The sequence below is a fragment of the Bombus affinis genome, chromosome 14 (genome assembly GCF_024516045.1).
Source record: "Bombus affinis isolate iyBomAffi1 chromosome 14, iyBomAffi1.2, whole genome shotgun sequence".
Taxonomy (NCBI): Eukaryota; Metazoa; Arthropoda; class Insecta; order Hymenoptera; family Apidae; genus Bombus; species Bombus affinis.
Genome location: NC_066357.1, coordinates 6,852,233 through 6,875,345, shown reverse-complemented (window position 1 = coordinate 6,875,345; position 23,113 = coordinate 6,852,233). Strand labels below are relative to the sequence as shown.

Genomic DNA, 23,113 nt, shown 5'->3' with positions numbered 1-23,113 from the left:
TGTGCCTGGCCACCAGGAACACGATGGTCGGTCATTATGGGCCCATTAGTCGTGTCAAATGACGAGCCATGAATTCGTCTCGGATTTCATTCGGTAAACTGAAGAAGCGGCTTCAAAAAACACATCTCACCCTTTCCCTTCTCTAAAGAAAGCTAAAGGAGACCGTTGAAATCAATCTCGAGTCTCTTATTTAATTTCATTTCTTCACCGAAGCTTGTCACGCCAATCATTATAAAAAATTCAACGTACAAAAAAAAAGAGACTCCAAAGAAGAAATTGTTCTCTTTCATCGGAGACAAATATAACGTTAGACGAAAGAATTGGAGAACGAAGACGAAGATTCGTTTACAAATTTTTCTCGAATTTTTTAAGAATATCGTAGACTGATAGCGGGGTCGTTGAAGAATTCCATAAAGTAAATTGTGATAAATCGTTGGGACTAAACAGGATACGAAAATCTGCAACGTAACGAGAGACCGCGCGCCTCTGTCACTCGCTTTTTCAATGTTCTTTTCTTAGTGAACCACCCACGGCGAGCTCCCAACCTGGAACAAGAAGAAAAGCCGCGCGACCGCCCGATTTATGGTTTTTCAAAGGAATGGGAAACGAAATCGGAGCACGACGAACGTGTCAGCTCTAAATGGAGCCACATGTCAAGTCCAATGTTGTGGCTAATTTCGGCAATTAACTAAACGTCTGTCCAGCTCGAACCTCCAGCTTGTTTAATTATTATTAATTACACGCGTTGTTCGAGTGAATTCTCGGAAAAGACCGACGAAGCTTGAAATCGTATCTTTTGGTATTTCCAAAGATTTTAGAGAAACTTGTATAATGACTATTAATTATACTCACTGTCGACGTAGAAATTTTGGAAAAAATCCATTTTGAGAAGAAGTATTTTCGTATAATTCTTATAAATTTTTTTCTTCGTTGAAGTCTCTTAATCCTAATTAATAATCTTTGATTATAGTATAATCAATTTCTTTTAAATAATTCATTTCTGCAATCGTTCATCTCGAAGTTTATTCGTTTATTCAAGAAATAAAAAACTGACCTTTTGTACAGGCGAATGTTCCTATTCTCTTTACACAAATAACATCATATCTTTTTAAAGAATTAATTCGTCTAAATTGAACAATATCTTATTTATCTACTGTATAAATATAATTATACAAGTTGATCCATTCGTCCTATTATATATCTTATTTTTCGTTATTTAAATAACGATTAATAATAAATCCTCTTTGTCATTTGATCTTTAGTCTTTGATCCAATTACATTAACTTTTTTATTCTTAAATTATTTAACAGTCACAATCTGTGTATACTTTTTTCTACCTGTTACACGACAAATAAACTTATAAATTACGATTTTTACAAGATCAGTTTCTGATCCAACTACTATCTATTTTTTTTCTATTATTATACTATCTATTTCGTAGTTCCACTTTGACCGCGTCGACAGGAACGAAAGGGTGAAGATAATAACAGTAATAACGTGTCTCTTTTGGTCGAAAGTGTAGGGTGTTTTAATGTCTCTGGAGTGCTCGGACTCTTCGTTGCATTAGAGTGTGTCGTCTCACATTGCCAATGTAACCGGAAATCATACTGCTGCGCAGTATGGCCGGTCGTTTTACCGGACGTTTGGCGTGCAGGTGATGTACCATTGGTTCCGGTGGTTTCTTCTTCGTCAATGGCGTTTCCCAGAAAGTCTGATCGATTCCGAATAACTCTCCGTCCTTTAACAATTAACTTTCAATATTTATATAACCATCGTAAGAATAAGCTATCTACAACGACTAGCGAAATTATATTATGCGAAATATATTAATATATTATGCATTCTATACGAAACATTTATGTTTCATCAAGTAGAGACTCTTATGAATTTTGAGCATACTGTAAGAAAGAAAAAAATATTTCAGAACGAAATTGAAAGGAAAATAACTGTATCAATGATAATTCTTCAAACTTAAGAAACTTTTTAGCAATTATAGAAAAACGCGATACAGTCGAAATTGATTCGAAGCACGCATCTGGCTCGATCGTTACAGGATAATCGCTAGATCGCGGAATTTTATGGATTTAGGCAGAGAGTGGAAAATTGCGCAGAATCTTTAAACAATATAAAAACAGACGTACAATATCCAAAGCATAGTTAGCACCGAGGCTCTACTTCCTTAATTTTTAGAATGCAAATGTTTTCACGGTACCTTTAAACTGTAACTGCGAGCCCTTCATGTCCGATGCATTTCTCAATAGATAACTCTTGTTAAAAAGTCCCCTAAAAATTCATATAACATCTTCGAACGTTCTAAACTATGGTCATCGTAAAACTTCTGCCAAATAACATTTTTTAGACGCAAATAAAATAAAGGTTTCTTACCTACTTTGCGAGAAATTTTCAACCCGGTCGAAATAACTCGGCCACGAAGCAGCCACATTTACGGTTTAAGGATTAATTATATTGTGGAAAATAAGTATTTGCATAAAGAAGCACAGTCGAGTAACCGGCATTACCATCATCGTTTGGGGTAGTTGTTCCATCAGTGTTTCAGGAAGGAAGAGACTGAGAGATCCAGCAAATATACAGCACGTGCCAAGGATGATCATCGGCAGATTGTACATGAGTCTGCTGGAGAAGGCGATGAAGGGACTGCAGATGGAAGTAACGTATCCTGTCATGTGTATGAACGCCACGCCCTCGCCTCGTATCACCGTCGGTAGTAATTCAGCCGCGTACTGCATCGCGATATTCGAGGCGATATTGATGAAGAGTCTGCCACAAATCGCGAAAGAGACGAAGACGATCCCTATCGAGAAGCTGGATGCGAGTAGGCTGAACAATCCGGAGAGTATCACCGCGACGAACAACGTCCATCTTCGACCAAACACGTCGAGAGTGTAGACGATTACCATCTCGGCTGGGAATTCGGTCGCGGATGCTATGGTAAATGTAGTGAATACATCCATGCCGAGACGGTCCAAGCATCTTATGTGACCGTCGTAGGCCATTTGAATGACGCCCCATACCGCCGTTAATAGCAGCGTAATCCTTCTGTGGAGGATTGCGAATTGAAAGGAGAATGTTAACAATTGGTCATTTTTGTACCTCCTTGCGAATGAAAAATTCTTGCAGGGTACTTAAGCAAAATAACAGTTGTTTATGACATTTTTTGGGGAAAGAGGTACTGAGTGAAAATTAATTTTTCTTTAAATAATGAATGAATTATATAATTTAATTAAGTGTAAGATATAGTATAGCGCAGAAAGCATAGCGCAGTGCTCAAGATAAAATATTATAAATACCTTAAACGTTTTGTTTTAAATAAATCGAGGATGGTGTATTCCTCCTCAGCCAAGGTTTCTGCAGTTCTCCCGCAATCTTCCAAAAATTCGTTATATACATCGTTAGGTATCGTGCGATTATTTACTTTCTCGATCTTCGAGATGATCTTCATAGCTTCCTCGATATGCCCCTTTCCAATTAACCATCTGTTTCATACGACTTTATTCGTTAACTCCCACGAAAATTATATTAAATTTTCTCTTAACTGATGTTAAAAAGCTTTTAGTTAGATTTACAGAACAAGATTATTCAATTTCACGCTATCTAAAAAATTGAATTCAAACGAAGATTTATTTCGCCCAACCATGTATTATTACGAATAGTATATTTTAGATATTTTCACCTGTAAATTTTCTATAAACGAATACACAGCCGCATTTACAATATAAATGGCGGAATAGAAATTACCTGACGCTCTCAGGAACAACGAAAGGTGCGGCTATAACAGCACATATTGGAACGGTCGTGATCAGAGAAAAAGTTTGCCAATCGGCGACCCCATAAGCTATCCATGGTATAGTTATCGTGCCAATAGTATAGAATATTCCATAGGACATGTGACCGATAAAAGTTCTCCATCTGGGGCCCACGAATTCCAAAACTAGTATATAAGCCATCACGAAACTGTTGTCATAGGCCACACCAACGATGAATCTACAGATGCAGAATTCCCAGAATTTGGTTATGTATATGGTACAAATGCCACCGACAAACGCAAAAACATTGGTTGCAATTAAGACTGGAATTCTTCCGTATTTGTCAGCTAGCCAACCAAATATTATGCCTCCAACAATCGAACCCATAAAAAAGATACTCTGTGCTAGTGTTGCTTTGTAGCTTTCGTCGCATACCTGATTTGGTAGAAATTTGTGTTAGAAAATGAGAAACATTAAATTCAAGTTATATTAGTAGACAGTAATTTTGGTAATATTTTGGATAATATTTGATGGAATAATATTTGCAAATTTTGACAATGTTTTGAATAATTTTTGATAAAATTTTGGATACTTTGTGACACCGTTTCGATAATATTTTGAATAATTTCCGATAAAATTTCGACGATACTTCAAACATTTTGCATTATATCTCCGATAATATTTCAAATTATATTCGATAATATTTGAAATAATCTTGGACAAAATTTCGAGAAATCTCAATAATATTTCGAATACTCTGCAATAAATTTTTGCTAATATTTCCAATAATATCCATAACAAAGTTTCGTATAATTTGCAATAAACTTTAGATAGTATCTTGAACAATGATCGATCAAATTTCCATAATATTTCGAATAATTTACGATAAAATATCGACAATTTTCAAACGACTATTTCAATAGAAACTAATAACGTTAACGAAAAACTGCTCGGTAATTTAATATTAATTTTATTATTACCCATTTCTGTTCTGCGGCTACGGATATGTAAGGCACGTCAGAAGCGGACAATTTAAATTCCCATTCGTTACATTTCTTCACCGGCCAATTTGCATCCGGCTGACGTGCAGCGATCGCTTTTTCCACCGCTATATCGTATACCCAGCATCGGGAATACGCTAAGTGATGGCCTTCGTAAGGGACCATTTTCGCACTAGGTATCATGAAATCCCTTAATTGTTCGGCGGTAAGGTCTTTCACTTGCGGAAGTTTGCACCAAAATTCTGTCGGTACCACGACGAGAAACGCTTGGGCGAGATAGATGAACGCGATAAAAAAGCAAGAGGACATTAGCATGACGATAAGGTAGTTTTGATAGATGCCGAATTCGCCTAATAATGGAACAATATTATAATCGAATGCATACAGAATCGAAACCGAAGAATCGTTTATAATTAGAAATGAAAGGTGTGCTTTAATCAATTAGATCTATCGACAATCAATAAGAATTTGTAGAATTATACGAAAAAGAGAAGAAGAAACGAGATTAGCGTTTTCGTGTGAAATATTATGTTTTTTACACTTGCCTAGATAAATCAATATATCGTCGAGAGTCACCGCCTCGTTCGGCGGTAAAGCCCACAAAACCGGATGAGACGCAGTTCTCATCTGTGATGAAAAATATTCTACGATTCTCTTTCAGCGAGGAGTTTGACAGATCAACTATGTATATAACCTACTCATCGATGGACTGTATAACTTAAAGTACACAGCGAAAGAAATCGAAAAGTATCGGCACAAACATCGACAAATATTTGGACGATTTTCGATCGGTGAAATACACAATATTCACGTTGGTATAGTATGGGTTGACTGAAGTAAATGAACGAATCAATTTTATTTAATATTTCAATGTTGTTTCACTTATTCGTGGTTCCATCATCTTAAAGAACGAAAGAATCTTCGTTGAAACATATCCCTGAAATTTTATGCTTTGGAAGATGTATCTTTCTACCTACAGCGCTTTACGAGAATAAAAATGAAGATAGCGTACGAGATATTAATTTCTATATCTTGAAATACTCAATTTTCCACAAAGGAGAAAGATATAGGAGTACGAACAAATTAAAGAAACAGAAATATATTTTTAAAAAATCTTTTTTTGCATATGCAGAGACTCTAACAAAAGATATTAAAAAAATCCTATAGAATTCTCAATATTGTACTATACTACCAAAAAAAAATTCTTTCGAAAAATCATTGTCTTCCCTTCATCTTCCAATTTCCCCTATTAACCCTTTGCTTGTAAACGCAAGTGAATTTAAGATCGCTCGATTACTAAACGAGACACGTTTCCATTGGTAAACTCAATACTCAATGAAACTCGCCCTTTACAACCTAAGGAGATAAGGAGATCGTCCTGAACTTTGCTCCGCACTCGCAGTTCCACCCCAACTGTTTGACCTTAGAGGGTTGATGAAGGCGCAGCTCGTAGAAGGGAGCCAATCAGAACCGCCGTTTAGCTAATGCGTGTAACGCGACCCGTGGGACGATCCAACACGATTCTGCGCCTGTTTCACGCTCCTCGTTACGCTACGGGCATGATTCTATCTTACATTTAACTCGCCCTATCTCGTTTCATCGCCAGACGTTAAGGGTGGCGCACCCTTCTTAGCCATGGGTGCTAGGCATCGTCTGCTCTGAGATATCTTGGCATTCTCTATGTGGTTCGAATAGATTTGTGGGTTTTTTGGAAGAGTTTTTAGATGTTTGAAGGAGTTTTGAGACGTTTGAAGGAGTTTTTAGATGTTTGAAAGTGTTTTGGAATGTTTGAAAGTGTTTGCGTTGTATCAAGTTTGTATTTAGAGTAGATATCGTGTGCTTTGAGATATTTTGATATTTTCTGTATGATTAGAACGGGTTAAGCCTGATTCACACTAGCAGTCAAAGTTTAGATCTAAAGGTCAGATTAGGATCAATCAAAAGCTAGAATTTTACCGAGACATTCACACTAAACGATCACAAACAGTTAAATCTCGGCGCAGTCTTATTTTTATTCCCTTATTCTATCTCGATTCATAATTTCATAATTTCATTATTGAGCTGTGTGACAGTAGTATTTGTGACTAAAATCATATAGTTGTCGCAATTTCCTACAAATTCAATTAAACGCACGTTCTCCATGTTCCTTTTCGATTGTTGACCTGGGTCTTGATTAGCAAACCGATGTCACGACCAATAGATTTTCATTTAATTTGCCGAGCCACCTACTCTGAATGCTCTCGTTGGATCACGTGTAAGTGACCTTGACTTTGTGTCTGACTTGATGCGATTGCTAGTGTGCATCAAGCTTTGGTAATTCGTTTGAAAAAGATTTCGAAAATTCTTCAAGAACCAAGAAATATCTTGAGTTTTCTTTACCGCGAATATTACCAAATTCGTATGCAATTTGTAATTTTCTATGAAACTCAACGAGACGCTCTCCCTGCAAGTTTATCAGGACCACACTACCTTCAGCCATGTCCTATTTCCAATTTTCAGGGACCAGTAATCCGACGATTTACATAACTTCACAGTAACGATAACGCGATCTTACTCGAGAAATCGAGATTCTGTCTTTTGAAGGGCTCACCAAGGAGGGGTGGATTCCTCCGGAGAATACAAATGGCCGTAATTTAAGACTCTCCTCATTCAAGATTGCTCTTTTCTCCACGAAATTGGCGAAACCTAATTTACGACTAATTTCACGATAATTTGCTCGTGACCTATGGCACCGGAAGTGTTAATAGGGGTGATTTAGTTAATTTCACGCTGTACATATTAATTTGGCAAAATTAATCTAATTTAAGCTAAAGGATTTTTTTAAGAAAATCTTTATTACGAATAATTGTTACACAAAAATGTGTCACGTATAATTTATTGTTTATGTTTGTTGCTGATAGAGGTAATATTGTTCATTTTGTATGTATATTACGTAGTAGTTTAATAAAATAGGTTAATCAAGGGTGGAACATATGTAGAATAATATACACCCTTTGCTTTCTTATAAAACTTTTATCACCAATAATAATTGCGCAAGATAAATTTCTCCACTTACGTCGTTTACCTTTTATTCTCTATATTTACGCCTGATACGAGTGACTTTGTTAATTTTACGTGGTAAATAGTAATTTGAGAAAGTTACCATTAAGGGTGGAATGTAAAATTTTCCTGATTTTTTTTACTTGTGATCTATGAGCTTGAGAGGGTTAATAAGGGTGATTTTGTTGATTTTATGAGTTTAACAATCTGCCTCTTATAAAATCTTTATTACGAATAATTGCGAATAATTATTGCGAATAATTATTTATAATTTACAGCTATTGTAATTTATTCTACGTAATATGATATCACGCATATAATATTTCCTCTCGTTTATTGTATGATAATTGTGTTTCAAAATTTAAAGAATGCAGAAATAAGCTCGTCAACCGTTTAAAATTCTACGATTTCAAAGCACAAACATTTTCGAGCCTTTTCCGGTTCCGAAGTTTCCAAATTCCAAAATTTCCAAAGCTTCAAAGTTCTACGATTCTAAAACTGTCAATTGTATAAAAGAAAGACAAAATCGGAGATCCTGAATCTCCAAATTTCCAAATTCTAATTCTGTCCAAATCCTAAAATTCTGAAATTTGCGAATATCTCTAACATTAATTACGCGTAACAAACGAAACGCGTTAAACGTACCTGTCTATAATCGCTAACACGTAAATAAGAAATTACTGTGATTTCCACGTTCCTACAAAGCGGTTCTCGTTAAAATCGCTGCCGTTTCCGCTTCGTTTTAGCCAGAATTAAGCGTCCTGTTGGTGACGTAATTCGCGTTAAGTTTCCTCGTTTTTCGGATCGATCCGACGACGAATCAGGGCGCAGTTAGCTAATGCGGGCTTGTGTTGGCACAGCCCCCGAGGGGGTGGCTCGTTGTTCCACTGGCGTAGTCAGGGGTGAGTCGTGGCCGTGGCAACGATCCACGGAAACGCGAGCCTGGATCAGACTTTTCTTACACTCACATGTATACACACGCCAAACTTCCAATTTTCTTTCGAAAATTGCTCCCTCGCTGCATGTTTCTTTCTTCATAAACAATTTTATTTTCTACCTCTTCCCTTTCTTTCTCCTACTATACCAATTTGTTCTTTGTCCATATAATTTGCTAATTTATTCTCTGTACACGTTACATAATATATTTCCTCTCTCTCTCTCTCTCTCTTTCTCTCTCTTTCAAAATACATTTTCTTATACACGTGTTTCTTCTCTTTCGCGTGTTTTTTCTACGGGAATAGAATAATAATTAAGGGTAGAAACAATATAATAATCAAACGTAGACCAACAGTTCCCAAGGAGTTAGCGATTCGACAATTTTTAAGAATATTTTTTAACATAACAATGACACAATCGATTCTGAAAACCCACCCCTTTAACTTGGATAGACAAGAATTTTTTCTCCAGTGGAGAAAGCTTCCCGTTGAAGGTACGAAAACTCCGCGGCTCTAATTTCCAGCCGGGGGTGGCTTTTGCCGCAATTAATTTCCCGGGAATCCAATTAATTCCTCGCCGCCGGCCAATGAACTAACGTTGTTTGCCGAAGAAAACGTTGTCTCCGGGATCGTCGTGCTAAAACCACCAAGGGGGAGGAAGAGAAACTCGCGAAGGGGGGATGAAAACGATGGCGAGAGAATAGAGTCGCCTCTGAAAGATCGTTGAGGAGCATAAAGGAAGGGTGGTACAGGGGCGCAGATAAAATTACATTATCGCCTAAAGCGTCCTCGACGAAGGAGAAAGGGAGAAAGAGGGAGGAGAAAACCGGGGTGAAAATCACGTCCCGTAATTCCCGGGCATTAAGGTAAACGTTCAAGTCGCAGGGCGCAGGTTCGGTCGCCATGGAAACTGACACCCTCTTCCTACCACCCTGGCTCCCTTTCAATCGATAACTTATGAAACCATCCTCGCCAACCCTCCGCGACCCTCTCCGCATCCAACTGGTCCTCCTACCGGATGCTGGATACCGTTTCCCGCGATGGCGACCCCTCGCCACCACGATCGAACCATTTTTCTACGCGCTTCCTTTCCAGGCTAAGGGGTTGTTTGTAGGACACACGATGTTTTCGCGATCGTTCTACCGATTTATTAATTCCGATTGGTTCGAATGAGTTTGATTTAATAGCAGACTGTTGGGAAATATTAAATAAAAGCTTCTGAAGTTTTTCTGTTATGCGAGGTAGTAATTATTGATTATTTTTAATTCACGAAAGGGATGATGTTTGTTAATAACGTAAAACTCAAAGGTCAGAGGAGAGAGACGATTTTAAGTGTAAGCAAGTGGAATTTTATTTCCATGGACAACTGTTATGAAATGTTAGATACATACGACCTCTGGAACCTTATTCTTTGTACCATTTGTTATTAGGATTGTAATTAGTGATCCTTTTAAATTCATGAAACGAATGGATAATTAGACGGTGATAAGAGAGAGATAACTTTAAGTGTAAGTAAGTGGAATGAGACAATGGCTACGATCTCTCGATGAAAGACTCTGTTGGAAGATTGAAGGATCTTTTGCAAGTATTCAAAGATTAGTAGGATGCAGATAATTGAATAATTTTTGAAGATTTGGTCTTGAGACAAATTGGAGAATGCAGAATTTGGATTTTTTAAAAATTCATCGTTTAAATAGAACACAAAAGAAGAACGTAGATATTCGAGAATTTTTATATTCTACCTAAATTAAGATTCATTTAATTAAAATACTTTATCAGTATAAGATTTCAAATATTACGACATGTTAAAGATCCAACAGAAAAGTTTTCCCCTATTTCTATTAAATTTAGCTTCACGTTAGACTTCCAAAATTATAAAATGAAGAATAATCCTTTGAAAAAAGCTCGTGCTCACTAGAATTTCTATCCTATAAAATCTCAAACCCTAAACATCTTGCAAATTTAATAGAAAATTTCTTCTCTATTCTAATAAATTCTACACCGTGTTAAACTTCCTCTTATATCATTTTATATCATCAAAATTCCAACTTCGTCTCAACATTATTGTAAAGTTTTAGACAATTACATGGAATTACTTCTTCCACGGAAGACAAGGAAACAGAGTTCCTTCCAATATTTCATTATAAATTATCAGAATTAGCTGCACGAAATAGTTTACGCGAAATTCTCGCGAGCGAATTTCGCGGTTGTAACGGGACAGAAGATCCATCTCCACGACGGAACTTGTTTATTCTTCATGACGAATGATCGGCGACATTAACTGCGAACGATCTAACCGCCGGCCCACCATTTGTCGGCCGGTAATGCGTACGATCGATTAATTAAATCCGGCCAACCGGCGACCGTATCGCGCCTGGAATCATCCCCTAAACGCCGGGCCAATCAGAGCAAGGGCTCACCAGGGGTTAGCCACCCTCGCCACCAGAAAAACCAAAACCATTAACGTCCGACCAGACGATCGTCTTTAAATCGTTCATACCTTTCATCCCCGTTCGTTCGACACGTGTTCCTGTAATTCCTCTATGAGAAAATTGTAACTGGCTGACTTGTCATTCTTTTTTAATACTTCATATCGATATTTGACTATTTTTCAAACATCGAGTTGAGATTAGAATCTTATAGAAATACTAAATACAAATTTTTCATACTTGAAGGAAAAATCAATATTTAACGAAAATCGCACGCGTTCTTTAATCTTCAAATTCTTCATTCACAAATATTTCTTCAATCAATAAAGGTAGAAACTTTGTAGAATTTCTACGGATCGTTCGCCCACCATCATTTCTAAATTCCTTGGAACATCTTTCTGCAAAATTATACTTTACAGTTACAATTGGACTTTGATTCTCAATACAAATCCAGGTTACGAATATTCTCCTATTATCGACGAAATCTTTCTACTATTGCAAAAATTCTCACTCAAAGCTACTTATTCGACTCTCAACAAACTCATCGAAAAAGCTCACTTTTTCTTCAAAACCTCACTACCTCACTTTGCTATCCTATTATCGTACACGAATGAATAGTCCAAATTTTTCGGGGAGACTCTAAAAAGAAAAACAATATCGCGTTATTTGATCAAAGTATTTGTCGCTTTTTATAAATGTAAGCCATCTATTAAGCAACGAAAGAATTCCATCACGGGGGAACCAATCGTCACTGACAAAGGAAGACGTTCAGTGAAGTGGCTGCGTGACAACGTTAGGCTACATACTGCTTCTACGAAGGAAAAACGTCATAACGAGTCTCGTTTGAGGCGTCTTCCATCTTATTCATCCTATTCGCTAGAAATTACTCTCTTAGATTGCTACCTGCTCGGATCATGGAATTCGTCGCTTGTCCGATAAATGGCTTAATGTTATAAAAAGCAACGACGAACGATCTGAATTCAGCAATTTGCTGTACTTGTTTTTTTTTTTAAATACACTAAGTTTCACTGGAAAATTTGGATTACTCGTTTGTACACCCAATGCTTAATTCTCGAGAAAATTCTATTACGAATATTCTTCGATTCTCTGCAAAGTCTTCGGTATATGTACGCGTAACAATTTTCAATCGCATGTTCCTCGGTTCCAACCATCTCCACCATTGTCTGCTGCAATTATCGTTACCAGCGCGATTCGCGAGCAACGTCTATCGCGAAATTGAGGCGTCAGCTTTATAGTCTTCGGCGGCGGAATAGCTGAGAGGCCCGCGAAATAAGACGCGAGAACCGGAGGAGCGATGGAGGAGGAAGAAAGATGGTGGCGGGTAAAGAGGAAGACGGGTTCCTGGTCCGGGTTATATGGAGTTCGGAGAATTTTAACAAGACGGCCTCGCGTCGCCCTGGGCGAGGAATCCCCTAACGAGAAAGGGCACTTCTCCCCTCAAAAATAATGAAGTCTTCAAGCCGCGTTCCCACAGCCTCCCCGAGGGTGTAATGTTGCGCTTTTATGCAACTCGTCTCCTAGTCGAATCGCTGGTGAACACATTCGGCTCAAACACTTTTGCCGCCTCAGCAAAAACTGGATACCTCTTAGACACTTTGCTTTGTATTTTCGAGAAAATTGATAGATCCTGCAGTGGTGTAAATTCAAGGGGTGTTTTGTTGTGATTTCATTCTTAATTAGAGACTTTCTTGTGTGAAAAATTATAATGTCTAGTCTGGAATTAGTCGTGTTCAAGTATACTCGATAAATTTTCAAACTGGATTTTCTCGTAAACTAAGTCTTAAATGAAAAAATTTTATCCCATATTTTGTTCTTATTTTTTCATAAGGAATCACCTCGTGTCCGTTTGTACATTTTATTCGGCCGCACCCTGTATATTCTTTATCTCCGCTCGCCTCTCGGATTTACAGCGATTTCCAGTTACACGTGTAAAATAAATCAGAGGAATAATCGTACAACTTACCTGTAAACAAAAAATACACAATAACAATACAAAAAATCATAACTTAACCTAAACTCAATTAATTATAGAAACAGCTACCTACATTTATCCTTATAATCATATTATTATCATATTATCATAATCCTTATTATCCATATTAATATACCTATTTCTGTATAGATACTTTATGATGGCTATCGAGAGAGATTCAACAACCTGCTGTGCGATAGAGTTATTAACACCTTAGAAAGGTAGAAACAAACGGAGGGAATAATTTGTAACTGAACAGAGTGATTATCCTAACAGTCGTCACGATTTGTCAGATACTTAATATCACCGCGTTAACTAATTTTGTACTATTAAAAATACTTCACTAGATATCTCTTCAATATCAAATTTCCCAATTTTTACGATATTCAAACTTCAAGTCGTCTCAATTGCGAAGTAATTCTTAAATAATTCTTCGATCCCTTCAATTTAACTTCTATTCAAGCTCACTTCGAACTCTCAACTAACTCTACAATTTCACGATTCTACACGTAACGTGATAATTCACGAATCACCCGAAGGTAAAATCTTCGTAGTTCGTGGACATCAAAATAACATAAGTAGACGCATTCCGAGTCTGCAAATCAAATCAAACCCAACTACCAAGATTCCACCCAATGTCCAAAATTACCTGAGCATCAGAGCATCGCACGAACAACTACCTTTAAAACGGCGGTGATAAAGAAGAGCCCGAGTAAATAACAGAGAGACTAGAGCGAGGCAACCGGACTTAATTCGACTTAATGCCGGGTTAATCCAGCTGACCTTTGGCGGACGAGTCGTGATTTAAGGCGACGATTGGCCGTCGGCTAATTGGCGGCCTTGTCTTCCATCAGGGCGAAACGCTGATAAATACAGCCAGTAATCCCATCGGGAAGAATGGGTACGAGCATCGCGAAACAAGGTGAAAGGAACCGGTGTAAGAGAACGAGGAAAGACGAAAAATGGACAAGGACGGAGCACAAGGCTCGTTTTCATTAAGCTCGCCTAAACTGCCATCAATTTCACCACGATGAAAGTCGGGCCCGTCCCTATTCGACACGCATTTTCGCGCCATTTGTAAGGATATACAGACGATCCGCGCGCTGCCTAATTAAATCAACCAGGAATTCCTGGTATTTATTGGGATTTCATGTAAATCAGCCTGGTCAGCTATAGAGAGTCGTTTTTTCAATGGCAACCTGGCGCGTGACTCTTTGATCTCTCTCTTTCTCGTTTTCACGGAGTCGGCTTCCTTTTTTCCTCGTTTCTGACTATAATGTCTCTTCTCCACGTTTTATTGCATCTGTTTCCTTTTTTCTTTTTCTCCATGATTTTATTGAATATTTTTCTTCACTTCTTAAAGAAGTATACTTCTCCTTCTTGATTTTAATCGGTTCTTTTTACTAGCTTTCTATAGACAGATTTCTTTTTATCGCTGGGTACTAAACACATAATATTATAAGAAGCTATATAAATGCTAGCTAAGAGCTAATATAGATACGTAGGTGTGCGAGGAATCTTAATAGGTGTTACTTCGTAAGAATCATTTTTCTATGAATCTCGGAATGGTAAACCTACAATTCCTTCACCCTCCAAGAAGGGTTCAATAAAACCTCCACAATTTATCTTCAAAACAAAACCGAACGAAAAAAAAAAAAATAACAGCGAAAATATCATCCAATATGAAAAATGAAAAAAACCTTTGACAAACAATCTCCCAAAGCGCAGCAATTTAAACTGCAGAAAAAAATCGCCCAATAAATACGTTTCCCCTTCAGGCGAATAAAAAATTAAACCAAAAAAAACAATAATAATAATAATAAAAAAGAACGAGCCGACGTGAAATCGTTCGACCAATTTATCACGTTTTTTTTTTTTCGTCCCGCCGGTGTATCGAGACTAGCGTTGAAAAACGAGGGGGCGAAAATGGAAAAACGACAAAAATGTGACACGGATGGAGGGTGGTCGAAGGGGGTGGCAAAAACGTCGGGCTGGGCCCGGAATGAATTTTAATTCGGCACGCGCGAAATAACAAACAAAAGAGAGAAAGAATGGTAGCCGGGCGAAACTTAAACCAAACAGCCACGATTGGAAACACGATCGGAATCGATTCCAGCCGACGAAATCGAAATCGTCGCCTCGATTTCCGGCTGGGATTCGATCATTAAAACGAGACCGCTTATTTTTTCTTTCTGCTCGCGAATTTTTTCGGCGCTGCTTTGTTTTTCCTTCGTCTCGTTCTCCTACCCCTTCTCTTTGCTCGACAATCGAAAACGATTGGATTTTTTGGCAGAGTTCGAGCAGAGGTTTGGTTTGTTCAATCGATCGGTCCAGTGGTTTGTAAGTTAATTAGAAGTTTTAAAAAAGGGATTTTTTCGTCGCAGTGTCGCGTTTTTATTTTGTTTGATATTAAAGGGCCTACGTTAATTACTCGCAATTAGTTGTATAATTCTGTTCGACTCGTGTCTACGATCTCTAATTTATGGAAATATATTTTGGAAATATATTTACCGAAAAATATAACAGAAGATCGATATCACGGAATTTGACGTTTTCAACTATCCTCAAGAAGATAACTAAATTCTCTAAAACCGCCCCACACTTGGAAACATCTGAAATTCATTCACTAAAATCCACTTACCCCCGCCATCTTCTCAAATCACTATTTCATCATCCATCAAACCTCTCATCGCTTCCTCGCCTCAAAAAGATCGAAAAATCATCCCCATGCTCCGTAACCATCAAAAGACTCGGAACACCGGAAGAACCGTTTCCTCCCTTCGATTCAACTTCCCTCCCCTTACAGAAAAAAGAAAAATATTGTCCGTAGTAGTCGACAGGTAGCATCTTCCTTACAAGAACACCGACACTCGTATAAAGGATGAAATCGAACGAGGAAGACGGGAGAACAGAAAGAGGGATGAAAGGGACAGACGTGAACATCGAGGGGACAACCAGCCTCTGGTTTCTTTACATATGGCGCTTAGCACAGCGCTATAACCATCGATAATCGGCCAATAGGAACGAACCACGGGATCGTACGCTATCGTCGAAACCCCATAGATCCGTAGGCAGCATGACAAATAACTCTCACAATGGGCCATCGTTTCCAGTCGTGCACCCCCTCCGCGGTAGTCGAGCTTCCAGCCCTTCCTCGCGCTATCTCTCTCTCCCTCTCTCCCTCTCTCTTTCTCTTTATAGCTCCCCTCTGTTCGTGTTATACACGACCAGATCGGTTCCGGCAATTTTACATTCACGTCAGAGCCGGCGCTGATTTATTATAATGTTTGCTGCTCCCTTTGCCATCCTCCTCTTCCACTGGCTTCGAGCTCGCCCAGCTTTCTGGCCCGTTTCATCCCCTCTTTTTCTTCATTTTCTTCTATGTTTATCTACGTATTGCGAGTTAGGCGTGGTTGGTGAATGTTGGAATGACGTTGGTGTTGGTTGATTATTTGTTAGACTTTGCAGAGGAAAAAGGAACGAGAGGGAGGAACAGGAAGGGTTGCTTGAGTCAGGGACCTGTTCTCGGGGAAATTGCAACGTCGCGAAATTAGTTTTGACGCGTGGAGCGAGCTCATTGTGCTTTGATTTTCGCATAGTGGATCTACTTTGATTTCTTTTGGCTCCCGTGAATATTTGTCATCGGATGTCTGGCGTTTGAAATGGCAGTTTGCCTGGAAATTAGGGGATGTTCCTGATTTGGCAGTTTTCGGATTTTTCTAATAATCGAGGGATTCTCGTGGCCGAGGAGTTTGATAAATATCGAAGAAAGCTCGTGCGTGAGGATTTTATCCTTGAAAAGATATTCGTGAATCGAAGAAGAAGATTTTTTTCTTGCAAAAAAAGGAGCTGAGGGGTTTCTTGAGAATGAAGGAATATTTTCTCAATATGTATGTGATTATATATATGTATATGTATATTCTTGTCTATGTCCTTCGTGAAATATTCCAATATTTAATTTTCAAACGTCTCACTTTCGCATGTTGAAATAATGGAACTCGTCGAAGGAAAATGCAATTTCTTCGACTCTTCGTATCATCGTCACTTGTTTAACAACCAAACATTTGACGGTTCAAAATGTTTGACTTTCTCGAAAGCAACGAAATAGCAAGAAACAAAGAGTAACGAATGGAACGAAGCTTCTTTCGGTCGAACAAGGGTTGAAAGGAGTAGGGTGGAACGTCGGTGAGCGGAAAACGATATACGGTGTAGGGGATTCCATTTTCCGGGGCTCGATTCGCCATAAAGATTTTTATCCCGCCACTGGAAAATAGAATTGTTATCGGTAAATCGGAGATTGCTGCGTGCCCCATGGCGCCTCCGCCATTCCCAAGGTCAAACGAGCACAGGCTCCTTTTAAGGCCGCCAGCCATCGGTTATTTAATTAGTATCGTTACCGTGAAATGGCAAACTCAAGGCACGTCCCTTGAATTTATTCACCAGTTTTTATTTTCGACCGAGAATCGTTCCAGTTTATCACCATCCTCTCTTCCCCATCTTCTCGGGGGTGTGAACGAGTTTTTGACACTTCTTCGTCAAAGGTTTTGTGGTTGCTTGCTTACGACGGATTCTTTATTTCTTCCGTTCTTGTTCTTGCTGTATCTGTAGATTAAGGATCCGTAGATTAATCTGTAGATTAAGCAGAATTTATATAAAACAAGAGCGAGTAGTTATCCGTTTCAAGATATTGTCAGTTCGAAGAAAATTCAAGTCCACCTGGTGAAGTTTCGATTTTATTACAAGAAAGTTTATAATTTGTAAAGAATGTAAAGTGAACGACAATTCGTAAAAATATCGTCGTTTGGTAAAAATTCTAAAGATTTGTATAATGGAAAATATAAACGTTGTGGATCTATTTACAAAAAGTTCACTTTCGTTAAAAATTCAGGAGCTATCATATTCTTCTTCTCAACAATTTGTTCTTCCTGATGCTACGAAAAATTCCTATCATTAAATGTTTCCGGTAAATATCCTTATGCGTGATATTCTACTCCCTATTTACACTGTAATCCTTTCTAAAGCATTAACAATTTTTACCCGCAAAGAAATTGTCCATTATGAAAGAAAGATTAGTACATGAAAACGAAAAAATAATAGGAAATCAACTCAATATTAATCATCGAAACAACTTCAGCTGAAATGAAAGAGCTTCGATATCAATAAAGTGAGTCTCAAGTTGTTCCAATTCCAGTAACTGGACTAATCCAAACGTAAGTTTCACGCCCGCCCTCGACAATCGAAGGAAATCGTTGTAACCGATTTCTGTTGCCGGCCCTGAAGGTTCTGTAACGGAGGCCGTCGATAAACAAGACAATTTCGCGGCAGGACGTCCCCAGGAATCTATAAATCTCTAGCTGGCCAGTCGCGATCTATCGATTAGAGAGGCCTGTGGCCGAGGTCTCGCCATCTTGAAAGCGTTTGCCGCCAAACGATTGAATGTGTCCCCAAGCGGACATCCTCTCGTTCTCGATTCTCTTCCAGCGAAAACCCCTCTCACACACAACACCTCGTTGCGTTTCTTCTCTTCCTCCCTTTCCCCTTCCGCACCCTTTCTCGTCCTGTTACTCGCGATCGCGTCCCGGGAATTGAAAGCATCGACGACCGAAACCCAACGACGATTCTATTTTCCCTTTGGCCAGCGTGCCCGTTACGTTGCCGGTAAAAATCTTTATGGCGAATCGAGTCCGGGAAATGGGATGGCTTATTTCGCTTTTTTCCCCTCTTCTTTCTTCGTCTTTTTCTGTTATTTTTTTCCATGTTGCTCCTGGCGATGCGAGGAAAAAATCAATTTACATGGATTTATAGACGGAGGACCTGTACTGGGGCAAATTTGTGTCACTTTCTTTAGTTTCTTTTGGATCAGCTTCTTTACATTGTTCCGGTTACTGTTGGTTTACCTACTTAGTTGCTTCCAGCAGGTTCTTGGCTAATTTATCGTATAATTTCCATGGATTTGTAGATGGCAGACTCGCGTATCCGTGCCACTTTCTCTAGCTTCTTCTAGATTGGACCAAACTTCTCTCGCCTTTTTTAGTTTCCTCTGGATTAACTTCACTAGATCGTCCTGTGTAGCGTTGGTTTGTTTTTAAAAGGTTCTTGACAAATTTATTATACAATTTGTACAGCAGACGGTGGACTTGTCATCGGTTAAATCTTTCTTCTTCTTCTTCTTTGGATTCTTCTGGGCAATGTTAGTTCGTCTTTAGAAGATCCTTGGCGAATTCATAGGAGATTGCTTAAAAATCCGTAGAACCTGTTTATTATATCGTTAATTTCCAAACTGAATGAAATTGTAGAGAATTGAAGATTACCAGTGAACTAACATTACACGAATTCCATTTGTATGAATTGCTAGCCCCTGAGAGGCTCCTTTGAACAGATTTTCCACACGAAGTTCTCTAGTTCTTGTTCTATATAGGCTGTTAAATGAAGGGAAAGTTTTATTGAAAATTTACAATAATTTATTAACACGTCTTGAAATATATAATAAATTTCCAAAAATATATATAGAGTATCAGAAGGGGAAGAAACAGAGAGAAAAGGTAAAGTAAAATTTCATTTGTTCTAACATTAGCTCACCTGCAAGTTTCTAGCCACTGCTGTTTTAACTGGCAAGTCTAACGCATTCTTTTAACCGTTCTACTATTTTTCCAAAGAGATTAAAATTCAAATAGCATAAAAAAATGAGAGCAGAGCGAATAACGCAATAAATTTACATGTTAACCTCCGACGATCGTATTTTTCGTTCCCGATCGGCAATAAATACAGCGAACCGGACCATAAAGTTCTATTTGTCAACGCGATTTTCTCGATGCACCGGCCAGGTTGTCACTCGTAGTATACCTAGTATTCAGGATAGCGTTCTCCTGCTCAGAATCTAGAACACGTTGAGAAACTGCAATGAGGAATCGTGTCATGGTTGAAAGTATCCCGCACATTATTGTTCACGTCACTAACCGGAATATTCTATGAAAATTTGCATTTCGCTCTTTGTTCGAAGAATCCATTGTTTCTCTTATTATTTCATCTATTTCTAAAATCATTGGTTAGACTTCATTCATCGTTTTACATCTTTATCGCAATTTACATTTATATTCTAACGTTTCTAGTCGAAATTATTCGAACGAAAATAAAAGGACGTTGGACTAAAGAGACTAAGAGAGGAGAGGTCCAAGGTATTTCTTCGTCTTTTTCCATTTTTAACTCTTTAAGAAACATTGGAAGTAGAAGAATTCCTAAATAGAACACGCGATTTTATACGATGCTGATAAAGATAGAAATTCACGATGAAGAGCTTTTACGATGATTAAATATTCGACTGCCTCTTAATACAGAATCTATCGTTATCAAGATGAATAATATAGTATGTTCTCGTGTATTTATTTTTCTGTTTCTTAAGGCTGTAACTTACGTGTTTACATAGAGGCATTTTATTATTGACAGAAACAAACAAATTATTTCATATAATATACTTTACAACAATATAAATTACTTCGTATATATTCGATTATTTTCTCATTCATGTAAAAGAATTATGTGAAAGTTAGCAGTATATTTACGCTCTCATATACATGTAGCTGAAATACACCTCTATTCACGGTTCGAACGTAGAACAAAAATAGAAAATCTGCGACATATGCGACTGTCAAATTATCGCCAAACACATGTCCCTCGCAACAAATACCATGTTAAAGGAATTTTTAGCGAAGTATAACTAGCAAATCTTTCTCTGTTAACATTACCATCGCTAATAGTACTAACCACGGTACTAACCACATGCAGCTGCTGAAATGTTAAAACTTATACATATGTATATAAAAAAAGCAAAAATAAAATAAAAATCACCGGAATACCTGCTACAAATTCTTCAAAAAATTCTCGAGATACGACAATTACCGCAAATAACTTACAAAAATCTCATTTTTCTAATAAAACTAAGCGACATTTGTGAGAGAAAAAAGAAGAAGTAGAAAGTTTAGGAGGAAATTGGTGCGAATTCGGCGTGGAACGAGGGGTCCGCGATCGGCGATTCAGCGCGGTTTTTGCCCGGTCGGAGGTTCGCGTTGGCTGCATTATTTTATTAGAATGAATTATTCATGCGCGTCACTTACACGGTATGCGCAAGTCGCGCTCCTTCATCAATTCCTCCCCCTCTGGGCCCTGATTCGCAAACCTAGCCAACGGCCAGCTCCTTTTTCATCCTTCTCCTTCTTCTGATCCTTTCTTCGACATTCGGCGAGGAAAAAAGAAGACGTAGAAGAAGACGAAGAAGAAGAAAAAGAAGAAAGGTTTAACTAGTTCACAATAATCCTCTCTTTTCCATTTTGTAGCAGCGCGCAAAAAAATTCTGCCCGAAAGAAACTGCTCGAGAGCGATGGACCGACCACGAATTCGATTCCCCTTCGGTTTCTTTATGGGATTTTAAGCTGCCGCGGTTTTTGCTCGACGTCCGCCGCGGTGCGAGATTTTCGCGCCATTTTGAAACCTGTTGATTGATTCAAACGTTTTACGGTGCGTTCGGCTTCTTGTCACCGGGTTGCGCCACGTTTTGCCGCGTTTTTTCCCACGTTTCCTTTAAGGTTCAGGAACCCTTAATGCAATGACGGTAGAGGCGAGGATTTTAGAATTTCTATGTTGTAAATGATACTACACCTTTTTGATCTCTTCGTTTTAACGATGGTCTTAAAGTCAATCTTCGTGGGTGTCATACGAGCCTTTGGCCAATTTAACTCCGCTAGCCGCATAGTAATAAACGCCAATAAATCTTGCGATTCGATAGACTTTTTCTCTTCACAAATCCACCGTCAGCTGTAATGTTAATAGAATATTGTTACCCACGGACGATTTCTAACCGAATTGTATATTAAAGGGGTTTTATACCCGTGAACAATAATAATAATAGTAGTAACAACAACAATAATAATAATAACGAGCAACATATTAATCTATCAAGCCCATAAGTATCCGTCGTTGTTGTTCATTTGGTTGATGCAATAAATGTAATCACTTCCTGATTGTTTTAGCGAACGAATGAAACAGCAGGCAACAGCAAGATATCGTTCAAAAGCGACACTGCATAAATGAAAAAGTAGAGAAGACTGATGTTACAAATATTGCTCTTTTTTTAATTTGCTTTATTTGTGTCCTTCCCTTGTGATAACTGAACTTATCGTTTTTCAAATTTATCGAATTTAAATACAGTTAGTTCGAAATTTCCAATGGACGAGGAAACATTCGAGAGAATAAAAGAAGATAGTCGAAATGGTGGCACGAGCTGGATTTCGATGGAGAATTTAAGGGGGCAGAGAAAACGAATTGACCGGATCTCGCGAGAGTAATGGCGGGCTAAACGGTGGCGGCGCCTTGATATGCAAAAGCCGGAATTTCCGCGCGGCCATACGGCGGAAAAGAAAACGAACAGGCTCGTTGGAATGCTATGCAACTGCTATTCCGGTAATAGCCTGCGTTTACATCGCCTCTTTAGCGTCCGCGATTCGTACGGCATTTGTCTTCGATCTTCTTCGCTCGATGCAACGATCTGCACGATCCTTGAGAATCCTTTGATCCTCACCCGCGATCCTCCGCCACTCTTCCATTATTTTTCTCATCTCGCGTAGTCTCGCTTTGACGCTCGAGACGACGCATCTCGGATTATTCTGCCGTGTTAATTTAAATAGCCTTATCTGGCCAAATTAATTTAAAAATCTTATCCGCTTTGAAAATAATGACTTTTAAAATCGTTGTATCTTCAGTTTCAACGAAGATACGGCTTCCTTGTTTGATATACACATGGATAAACTATTTTGCGATGAATGTACATTATTTGTATATTTTATATCGTACTGTTTAGATTAAGGTTTTCTTCGTACTCGATCTAGTTTGTACCATCTTTCCCTCTGTTATCGGTTGCTTCTATCAAATTTGCCAGAAACTTGAATTTTGGGATGTTTTA

At 38.3% G+C, this 23,113-nt stretch overlaps 1 protein-coding gene across 2 annotated transcripts in view; it reads right to left on the bottom strand.

The window, feature by feature from the left end:
• Window positions 1-1,009: 1,009 nt before the first annotated feature.
• LOC126924376 (organic cation transporter protein-like) overlaps window positions 1,010-23,113 on the bottom strand; it is a 140,450-nt gene continuing 118,346 nt past the window's right edge. For both annotated transcript variants that reach the window (XM_050738774.1, XM_050738775.1), the window contains exons 3-7: window positions 21,814-21,969; window positions 3,757-4,002; window positions 3,309-3,494; window positions 2,520-3,057; window positions 1,010-1,738 (exon numbers count right to left, since the gene is read on the bottom strand). In XM_050738774.1, the coding sequence (XP_050594731.1) occupies window positions 1,529-1,738; window positions 2,520-3,057; window positions 3,309-3,494; window positions 3,757-4,002; window positions 21,814-21,905 (1,272 nt within the window). In that variant the 5' untranslated portion in view covers window positions 21,906-21,969 and the 3' untranslated portion in view covers window positions 1,010-1,528. The remainder of the gene's footprint in view (window positions 1,739-2,519; window positions 3,058-3,308; window positions 3,495-3,756; window positions 4,003-21,813; window positions 21,970-23,113) is intronic.